General features: G+C 36.3%; 1 protein-coding gene across 2 annotated transcripts; it reads right to left on the bottom strand.

The window, feature by feature from the left end:
- Positions 1 to 272: 272 nt before the first annotated feature.
- On the bottom strand, positions 273 to 11562 carry LOC121373992. 2 transcript variants are annotated; one of them, XR_005958171.1, is made up of 4 exons: positions 10974 to 11562; positions 5070 to 8548; positions 3678 to 3828; positions 273 to 1068 (listed from the first exon to the last, which is right to left on the bottom strand). XR_005958171.1 is itself a non-coding variant. In XM_041500848.1 (4 exons), exons 2-4 carry the CDS (start codon positions 5141 to 5143, stop codon positions 697 to 699), a joined length of 597 nt encoding a protein of 198 aa, XP_041356782.1. In that variant the 5' UTR covers positions 5144 to 8548; positions 10974 to 11544; the 3' UTR covers positions 273 to 696. The 2 variants fall into 2 exon arrangements, 1 of the variants encoding a protein (XP_041356782.1); XM_041500848.1 differs by having other exon boundaries at positions 10974 to 11544.
- Positions 11563 to 11888: the final 326 nt, after the last annotated feature.

Raw genomic sequence — 11888 nt, 5'->3', positions numbered from 1 at the left:
CTACTTGCTTCCGCCGTGCCTGATTAAAATATGCCGAGTGCGTTGTTAAATCAAACATTCCTTCCTTCTGATACATGTGACGAGTAGCAAATTAATGTACGTGTATAACGTAAGCTTTTCGTTACACTAGCCCTCCGTTTTCATCCATTTTTGTCTTCTATCACCGGACATGCAGTCTCAGCTGAATAAAATACACTTAAATTATAACTGTTATAATTTGAATCACCTAAATGTTTAACGAGTACATCGTTTATATTAAGCAAAGAAACTCCTTTTTGTTTGATATATTTTTAATAATCAAATTTCACAACAGTTTTATACTAGTAGTAAACTGCATCCATTTTACACTCCTTTCCGCCCTGGGTAGACCCTAATATTTACGTCCACCTCGGATGTCGGGATAGTATCTAGCGAGGGGTGGGGAGGCAGTTACCTGCCAATAAAAATGCCTTAATATGCCCGTATTATTTTTAAAATGCTCTTTTTGTCTACCCGGAGAAGACTATATTTCTGATCCCTAATTGTTATCAAATATGTTAGGTCTGGTACGGGCCGTATAGTAGTACATGTCCTATCCTAGACGTGCCTGCAAAAGAATCCCGAATAGCATCAAGTAAAAATAATTCTTGGCTTTGCTTCAAAGGAATGGTAAGATTTAAGAGCAGCACCTCAAAAATGTTTTGGCGGGAATACCAACTAACAGGGAATGCTGGCGTCATCACCGCTTTTTTTTTTCCCCATGCGTCTCACGTGAGCTTGTAACATAGATTTTATAATTTGTTCATCTTCTGTCAACTCTGGCATCTTTTTGTGGTGTTTTTTCTTGTACTGTTCTATCCATGACTTGGGTGGGTCCTTTTTCTGGCTAAGAAATTGTTTTAAATCATCTTCTAGAAATTTCTGAGCTGTTTGCAGGGTTGTTGGCAGCTGGGAACCGTGGATATCCACTGATACTATTGCCAGAGTAATGCCAGACTCTGCCAGAAAGGTTCCCGTCAGGGGAAGGTACATTGATTCAAGCGGCTTTCTGAGAATTTTGGCAGTAGTTTCTATACCAACAATGACTCCCTGCAAAACAAATAAAGTTGATTTAATGAAACTACTGAAACGAATAACAGAAGTAATTTAATTGGTGCTGAAACCTCACAACCATCAAAAGGTATATATGACTAACTTCAAAACGCTATTTAACAAGACTGAAGTCCATGAATTATTTATCAGAAGTAAACATCCCTTGTTACAATTTAAGAAGAAGGAAGAGAGAGAGAGAGAGAGAGAGAGAGAGAGAGAGAGAGAGAGAGAGAGAGAGAGAGAGAGAGAGAGCACGAGTGTCATTGACAAGAGGCACTTCTTGCTACATACGCTGTAAAATATATTTTACATGCATCTTTCAACTTGACTGACGGCACACACTATGACCTTTAAAACTACATTCCCTGGAATATGTTTTATTATTTAAGCATATAGAACAGAAAATCCAATTACGTTTGGTGCATATATGACGCCGCACTCCGCATTGTTTTCACTACGCTGGCTTATCCAGGTCAAAAACAAAACCAGTATTTTGAAAGTGGGACACTTTTGACGGGCTCGGTTTTCATTGGCTTATCACAAGTATAGAATTCCCCAACAAGAGATCACGTGAGATTTCGCAATTTTTGAACAAATTTAACTGTCTTGATTGAGGGGTCGTCTCATATCTCCAAAACATATTTATATCCATAAAGGTATGGTACAACGCCTTTCCAGGGGTCGGTGAGTGGGGGATTTGCCTTGAAATTATGACAGTGGCCAGCTGTTGGCATACGCGTTACATGTAAGGGGGTGTTCCTAATTACGTAACGCTCTAGGGGTAAAGGAAGAATGTACTGTGTTCGATTTACGTAACATTTTTTAAGACTATATGTTATTTTTATTCAAGGTGTTTTTTGGAAATGCGCGGTCAGTCTAGGATCGATCCCCATCGGTGATTATGCAAAAGGACCATGGTATGTCATATCCTGTCTGTGGGATGGTACATATAAACAATCACTTGCTAAAGAAAAATGTAGCGGGTTTCCAAAACGCGTGTGCAGGGATTTCAGCGGGGTTGGGGTTATAGTCTGTGTTAAGCGAAGTTTATATAGGGCCATGCTCCCCCCAAAAATACATTTCAATTTTTTTTAAGCTTGGGCAAGTAAGGGTTTCGACCTCCAATACCCTCCCCCTGCACATGCACCCGATTCCTCTAAGATTATATGTCAAAATTACCAAATGTTAGACATCCAACAGCAGATGGAAGGAAGGATAGGATATGTTTTATTTAACGATGCACTCAATACATTTTATTTACGGTTGTATGGGGTCAGATGATTATTAAATCAATATGCTTTATCTTTGATGTCGTTAACCCCCCCCCCCCCCCAACTTTACCCTTTCCAAACGAAATGATATTTATTTGAATTTGTCGATTTTAACACGTAAAATTAAGAAGTGAAAACGTTCATTGTCTACTTTAGTATCTTTTATTTTAAAAATATATACATGATTAATGTGTTACTGGTATACAAACTAAACTTTGAAAGTTCTACCAACACTTTATAAAATATCAATTCTGAAATAGGAAGGTACGACTGCCGATAATACGTTGTCAAGATCAAACCCGTTTTAACTAAATACTCTAGTATCCTCAACCGAACGTTCTTCGTACAGCGCAAGATTTCTCTTTTAATTTTTTGAGACGAACCCTACAATTTGAAATCGGCAAACGCACGTGTTAACTGAAACTGACAACAGGCTGTCGTTTGTGCTTTGCCGAGCTATGATGGCACAGGCGACGAATCAAGCGTATACGTTTGACGATATCCGATCATAGCGAACACACACGACTTTTTTAAAAGTACATTTGAGCTTGTATTTCACATTTGTACATGATGTTATAATATGGTAACCAGAGAATATAACTTTAATATACCGGTTTGTAGTTTAGCGACTGGCATGGGAAATAATTTATAATATCAATTATAAACACAATTGTTGGTTATAAAGATACTTGTACAATTATTTGAATTTTTATTTTAATCAAAGGAAACCCACTATATTTTTCCATTAGCAGCAAAGGATCTTTTAAATGCGCTTTCCCACAGACAAATACCACGGCCTTTGATATACCTAGTCATGGGGCATTGGTTGGAACGGGGAAGATTCCAATCAGACAATGGGTATATCGATAAGGTTCGATGCTGCGACCAAAGTATATTAGGGAGCGCTCTACCGATTGAGATAGATCCCGCCCCTCCTAAACTTATGGGGGGGGGGGGGGGGGGGGGTGGGGAAGAGACGTAGCCCAGTGGTAAAGTGCTCGCTTGATGCAAGTTCGGTCTAGGATCGATCCCCGTCGGTATGCCCAATGGGCTATTTCTCATTTCAGCTAATGCACCACGACTGGTATTTAACAGGCTGTGGTATGTGCTATCCTCTCTATGGGATGGTACATATAATAGATGCCTTGCTACTAATGGAAAAAAATATAACGGGTTTCCTCTCTAAGACTATATGTTGAAATTACCAAATGTTTGACATTCAATAACCGATGATTAATAAACCAACGTGCTCTAGTGGTGTCGTTAAACAAAACAAACTTTATCTTTATCTTTATCTGATACATATATGTAAAGGTTCCCCATGCTTGTACTCACGGTAACAATATCCTGCATTTCTTCAGTCAAACTGACGTCATTCTGAAAACAGTTAATTATTTTCGTCCCAAGCCAGATCGATGAAACCGACAGAGCAAGTGTGCTGTTGACTCGAGCCATCGACTCTGTTACATTGAACAGCGTCTGCCATCTAAACAAAGAAAAAGAATATATGGTGTTGTTTTTTCAACAACAAAGAACATTATGTAAGCATCGGGTAGATGTCAAGCATATGGTAATTGTGACACACTAGTTCTACAGTAACAGGGTACAAAGTCGCTGCTGCCGTATACAAATCCTTTATTTAGCAATAATGTATTTTTTATTCGTAATTCAAAACTTGACAGAATGATACACATATTTCACTATTTTTCTTATTTATTTTAAAACAGTGAATAACTCAAGGCGTCCATGTACAATAATATATCTGAATTCAACGAACCATCGCTACTTTGGCGAGTGATCTACCATCAAAGGTGCAATCTCAGTTTCATAATGGCGGCTTCCTGCCAAAATTATATTTTAGCTTTTGCTTTGAAATGTAAATATTACCTTGAACTATATATATATCCATAAATAATTACAACCACATAATTTAATTAACTAATATATTTGTTTTTAATTGAAGAATCTTTAGATGACAACTGACAGAACTGAGCGCGTTCAGTTCAGGCGAACCTGCCATAACGTTATGTCGGTGGTCAAGTTTACTGTCATTGTTCAACGCATTTGTCTCCGATTCCCATATCTAATTACCAACAGTCAACTTGCCAGTTTTTGTGAATTTTCCTTTATCGTAAGATTTATTACGACATATTAAGACAGTCCTAGCCGTACTGAAAGTGACTATTTGCACGATGGGCAAGTGTAACAGATAAATCGACCTCCACCGAAGGTTTCGAACCACAGACTCTCAGTACGCTAATCCAGTGCTCTACCAACTGAGCTAACAGAGTACTTTCTACTAGCTACTGACAGTAGGAACACTTTATACCAACACTACTACAACGATCATATTGCAATTTCGATATTCCTTTTTTATCGATTCGAAAATTATGTGTGGGATCGGTTAATTAATTTGTAGTGATTTCTTACAAATAAACGAAAATATATGGCACTTGTAACTATGATATTGTGCCTTTAAAATATTATGTTTACTTTTTATTAACCGGATATTCCAAACTGGTTTGCAAACATGAAAAACAATCTTGAATTATCAGACTTCAAAACTCACATAATTGAAATCATAATCTACTACAAATATTGCTCATACTATTACAACTACAGTTGTGCTTCATAATATCAGAGTAAAATTATTAGTGAAGAACAATGTATAATAGAAATGCGACAACAAAGTATTGCAGTTCCTAGAATCACTAAAAAAGCAAATACCTAGTTATCTTTATCCCCTCAAATTTTTCATCAGCAGTCGAACTACCAGCTTCTTTAGCCACTTTCAACATCATAGACTCCTGATCTCCTTCCACTGTCAGCAACTGTATGATGTCACAAGTCAGCTGTAGGGCATCAACGTCATGTTTAGCAGACGTCCACTGTTTGGCAAAACCAATGCTGTGAAAACCGTCGCTGATACTGGACAAGGACTCCACGACATCTGGAATTCTGGATATGATGGAGACGCGTATTTTAACAACAGTTCTACAACTTCTGGTTTCTGTGATGGCGAGGGTTCATTCAATCCTATCATTTCTTTTGCTGATGCGTACAAGGCGTAGCCTGCCATTGCAAATGGCCAAAGGCAGGCTAAAAGTTTACCAGTTTTATGATTTATTGTGTATTCTATACTCCATTTGTGAATAGCATTGTCAATTCGTTGCCAAAAGCTTCCATTCATTTCTTTCCATATGTTAACGATCTGTGACAGCACAAGCTCTGCCTCGATCATAAACTGCTTGACAATGTTCTCTGGCTGCCTTTCGATCTTCACGCCCAACTCTACTATTCCGTCATTCAACAATGGTTGCAAGTGTAAAATCAGGTTTTCACCGAGAGATCCACTTTTGTACAAGATTTGTAAAACTAAACACTTTACAGAGTCGTAAACAAAAGAATACATGCTTTTCCTGTCTTCTTCGGATCCTTTGTAGAAATCGCTCATCAGGTATATCTGCCTTATTAACACGTTTCGTTGAAGGTCGACAGCATAAGTGCTGCCTGGCTCGAGTAGTTCAAGGAGCATACTGTACTTTTGTAAAACCGACGTGGATGATGGCGTCGAAATGGACATGGTCAATGGGTGAAGATTCTGCAACACCATGAGGTTATCAAACAAACTCTTGGCCCAGTCGTTGGAACTGGATTGGTTAGCATACTTCTCTAGACGCGGAGAAAGAGTTGTGAATGCCTGTAGAGCGTAACCATATGTCAACAAGGAAAACTCTTTTATTTTAGATAAACTATCCTTGTCGTTGCTATTCCAAAAGTATAGTAATTTATTTCTGCTTTCGTCGTCTAACAGGTTACTTCCAAGTTTTTTGTTCCATGCCAAAATCAATCCAATAAAAGCTTTTACAAATACATTTTTCCAGAAAATCTTTAATCTCACCACCAACAGTCGTTTGCGAACTTCCAGCTTGCAGTTTCAATGTTCCAAATATTTTTTGTCTCCATTCAGGTGGGGTTGATGCTACCATTGCCTCTTTGAGGAGATTGAAGCTGTACGTGTGTACAATTTCTGGAGCCGGAACCACAATGGCTAACAAATCATGTAAGCTAGTATGACCAGTAGACACTGAATTAGCAAACTGGATGAGTTCGGGGTGTACAGACTTTTTTGTTGATAGCTAAAGTTGACCTCGATAACAGTGGGTGTGAGGAAACATTTGCCAGTGCGTACTCACGCACACTGTTCAGCTTCCTGTCATAGTCTGCACTTCGACTTGTTATCCCCATCAATAAAAAGGCGTCTCCTTCATTACCAGGTTTAGTTCCGTCAAAACGTACAACTTCTCCTTCGAATGCCTGGTAATTCCACGTCAGGATACCGGATAACCTCGTGTATCCGACGACTGGTTGATACTCAGCTGGAAAATAGACATGGAAATTCAGCTGATTTTTGTCGTCAATCAGAAACACGATATTGTCGTTTAGATTCCTCTGAAGAAAGAGTAACTGTCGGCGTTTGAAGTTTGAAAGTCATTTGTCTGTTATTGCCATCGATGTTTCGCCCAAATGAAATTGTTCCAAAATTCTGTAGAGACTGGCCTATTTGCTTAATGGTATCATCAGCGTGCAATTCTTTCAAAGTGACAGTTGTTTCTTGACAAGTAAATTCTATTGGCTTGTTGGTGAAACTAAAGCATATAGAATTTTCCTCTAAAGATACTTCCTCCGAAGACTGAAATTTGTTTTTATAACTTATCTTGCCAAATCCAGATAGTCGATCAGGATAAAAACAGAGCGCGCCATATTCTGTATTTCCATCAGGTAGTACTGTTGACCACGTTATCTGGTCCTGGGAAATCCGCCTACTAGTAGTCACGTGATTATCATTCAGAAAAAGATGGCCACGAATGATACTCAATTTCTGATATTTCTTGCTGGGACCAGGTACATTCTCGTTATAGCAAATTTTTGCATTCATGAGAGTAACTTCTTCCAATGGGACGCAGCCGTCTGGGTGAGCAGATAGGGGTTTCACAGCAGACGTTCTGCCCGAAGTAAGATTTGTGGGGTATTCGTCGTAATTAAACAGATCGTCCTGCTTTAACAGTGGCTGGACTATTCGTTTAAATGCAGACGTGGATTCCTCTCGAAAATGGTCTGGTAGATTGGCAAGTCGTTCATTGGTTATTTCTGGGAAATTCAGGTGCACCAAGTAACCATTAGCATGGCACGATCTGGGACCCTCTCTGAGGTGAATGCCGTAAACCTTGATCCCGGGTTCTATTACTGCTTTTGAAAACGTGCTAATTTCAACCCATTCGTATTCGACCTTACTGGTTTCATTGTTGAATGCTTTTACCTTGCAAACTCGATCACTTACAGCCAGTTGTCCAACTTTGAGCCAGCTATTTTCCTCCTTAGCCGTGACCGGGTCAATAGCTCTCCATCCATCTTGAGTCCAGAAAGGATGATCGGCTGTGAAAAATGGCGCTTCTTCGTTTATTCCATAAACAAGAGTATATTTGTTTACGGTGTACTCTACTTTATGATGAGATACCAGTCCTAGTTCTCCCGAATCTCCAAGTATGATGTCATTTTCACTGAGATCTTCTATTGGTAAATGGTTTGCCATCTCCATCAGTATCAGAGTACTACCCAATAGACAACCCCCTGTATGGACTTTAGGGACGTAGTTCACCATATGCATTCTGCTTGTAGAGCTCAGACAGTATTTGGAAGGTCCGTCTGCCCGGTTTAGCCACCCTAGAACAGCACTGGAATGGCCGACAAATCTAGGGCCCATTGCGTTCTTCATACAGACGTTGTTGGTCGTTTCTAGAAGGAAACCACTTCGCAAGATATTCAAGGCAGGCAGTAGAAAGTTAATCTTTTCAACATATTCAGTAACCATGGATAAAGTATGTTCATTCTCACCATGCATACATTGTTGTATTTTCTTAAAGGTGCTGTGGTATATGTTAGTATTTAACATATTAAGAACAGTGAATTTTAGAAAGAGAGGGGTATCACAAGAAGACTTGTCTTCAATCAAATGACACAGATAATTAGCTAGGTCAGTGGCTAATTGGTCTTTGTCGGTCAGATATGGAGCTAGTTCTTGTGTGTTTTAATAACCAATGGTAGAATATGTCCCTTGACAACTCTGCTCCTCTCGAGCTAGTAATTACAAACGTCCACGCCTCTTCAGCTTTCTTTGTGTCTATCACCTCTTTAAAGTCTGCTACCTGAAAAACAACAAGTAATAAACAGATGTCTAGTCACATTCTCAATTGTTTGGTCAATTTATGCATGAATTATAAGTTGTATATACATATAACAAATAGAGTGTTTGAAGTGGTCTACTGTTAATAAGTGTTATAGCATGCACAAAAAAATACATGTAATTTAATATCCACGTTTACTGGTTGTTGCTTTTTCTTTGCTAAGCATGTTTTACATTATTATTATTTTTATAAGCCTACATGATGTTTGATGGCACTGTATTGAAAAGCTGAATGTGTTTTATTCTTATTTCTCTTGAAGCATTATTCGGTCAAAAGAGGTGTTATGTTACCTTTGGACTTTCAACGACGATGTTTAACCGGTAATTCAGGAACATTGAATATTTAAACACATAGCAAAACATTCATGTTTGCCACAAAGTCATATATTTAGATTGACCTTGATCGTGTGTAATGACCTTGACCTTAAATTACCTAGGTCGTGATTGCAATCAACTAGATAGCTTCAAAACTATATATGTAGACACTTATTTTGTGTTTTTAGGTTGCTTGGTTACATAGATATGTCATTTTCTGAAAGTCCAACGTTTCATCACTGTGTTGCCATGGCAACAGCCCTGCCGCTTACCCCCACCATCAATTTTATGGCAAACAAGCAGATTATGATAGCTGAGGGTCCTGGCTAACTGAAAAACATTGTGAAAGAAAATCCCTTAGGAGGGATGGTTTCCATATGTTGGACCATAGACTAATGTACATGTACATGTATACATTTGATGTAAACCAAAGGGAAAAAAACCGATTCGATCCGTCTATATAAAATTATGTAACGAATGCATCCGATGGTTTCAATTGACAACGGGCACACATATTGCCATGGACTCATTTTAGAACCCGATTTACATCCACATACCATGCATGGTTTAGCACTCATGTACGATACGCACATTATTATTCATCTGATATATCAGTTATAATAATATCCATGTGATATATCAGTTATAATAATATCCATGTGATATATCGGTTATAATAATATCCATGTGATATATCACTTATAATAATATCCATGTGATATATCACTTATAATAATATTCATGTGATATATCAGTTATAATTTAATATTGATATAATATATCACTTATAATAATATTCATGTGATATATCACTTACAATAATATTCATGTGATACTAGTATATCGGTTATAATAATATCCATGTGATATATCACTTATAATAATATTCATCTGATATATCAGTTATAATAATATCCATGTGATATATCAGTTATAATAATATCCATGTGATATATCACTTATAATAATATTCATGTGATATATCACTTATAATAATATTCATATTCATGTGATATATCACTTATAATAATATTCATGTGATACTAGTATATCGGTTATAATAATATCCATGTGATATATCGGTTATAATAATATTCATGTGATATATCGGTTATAATAATATCCATGTGATATAACACTTATAATAATATTCATGTGATATATCGGTTATAATAATATCCATGTGATATATCGGTTATAATAATATCCATGTGATATATCACTTATAATAATATTCATGTGATATATCACTTATAATTTAATATTGATATAATATATCACTTATAATAATATTCATGTGATATATCACTTATAATAATATCCATGTGATATATCGGTTATAATTTAATATTGATATAATATATCACTTATAATAATATTCATGTGATATATCAGTTATAATTTAATATTGATATAATATATCACTTATAATAATATTCATGTGATATATCACTTATAATAATATTCATGTGATATATCAGTTATAATTTAATATTGATATAATATATCACTTATAATAATATCCATGTGATATATCGGTTATAATAATATCCATGTGATATATCGGTTATAATAATATCCATGTGATATATCACTTATAATAATATTCATGTGATATATCAGTTATAATTTAATATTGATATAATATATCACTTATAATAATATTCATGTGATATATCAGTTATAATTTAATATTGATATAATATATCACTTATAATAATATTCATGTGATATATCACTTATAATAATATTCATGTGACATATAGATAATACTACAAGAGTGGCGGTTAGATACCGTTTATCTTACAAGATAAAGTTGGATACGTTTTTAAACAACGAGTTGTAAGATAAATGGTATCTAACGGACACGAATGTAATATTCTATTTCTTACATATCTTCAGAAAACAGTTTTAAAGTAAATTTAAACGCCTTTTCCAACTAAAACCTATGTACGTCCCTAGCGTTTATAGTTACCTTGTGTGTTATCAAAAATAACGAATGATGTTCTCACCAACGGGTGTGTAAGAAATTATTTATAATAATATTACTGTGTTATATCGGTTATATTTACCTGTCCAACGTTCCAGACCATGAGAGGAATAGCGATGTCGACGACAGTATCGGCGTAATTTTCATCAAACCATATTCGACTATGAATGCCGGAATACACTTCATCATCGTGAAAGAATACACGGGAAATATCGGCAGCTGGAGTCGATTTGACCGTGTTGACAAAAATATCTGTGATTTCCTTTTCTGGAAACTCTAAGCGATCCAGGAAGCTTATTAATCCGCCGATGGATGCCTCCATTTCGTAAGTTTCTAGATGTTTAAATTGAAACTATCCCACCGAACATGGACATAAAAACTAATGAGACAAGTTCTCAGGGATGGAATGACCGTGCTTCAGACTCAAGGCTGGTTTTAAAAGGAAATCTGTCGCACATGTTCACGGCAACTGATACCCTGTGTAAACAGGTGTACGCAATCAATCTACGGTTCTAGTTAATTAAACTGATAACTTGTTGGTAATTTATGGATGTGTATGTCATTTCATTTTCAACTGATATCGTACGTTTGACGTAGTTTATACGACAATTAAGTAGGCATTTACAAAAACGAGTGTTGATTTGTAAACAATGTAGTCATTATTTTTAGCGAAATAATAAACTGCCAAAAGTATCTTTAATAAACTGTGAAACAAATTATACGAGTTTTTGTTTTTAAAGTTTAATAGGAAAATTAGTTTTCGTTATGTCTTGTGAGGAGTGTGTGTGTGGGGGGGCTAAAGCTACTTTACAGATTTTCCAGCTTCAAGAAGTTCGCCAACAATAACAATAATGAAAAATAATATTGATTACGGTCTATCATTTACGGAAAAGGAAATACTAGAGACATTGTTTATTTAATTATCGGCGATTTAATGTCAGACATTTGGTAATTCCGACAGATATAGTCTACGGCCTAAAACATATGTTTCAGGGAT

Source organism: Gigantopelta aegis, chromosome 6 (assembly GCF_016097555.1).
Source record: "Gigantopelta aegis isolate Gae_Host chromosome 6, Gae_host_genome, whole genome shotgun sequence".
NCBI classification, from domain to species: domain Eukaryota; kingdom Metazoa; phylum Mollusca; class Gastropoda; order Neomphalida; family Peltospiridae; genus Gigantopelta; species Gigantopelta aegis.
Note: the sequence above shows the minus strand (reverse complement) of the source record. Positions and strands in the feature narration are given on the sequence as shown.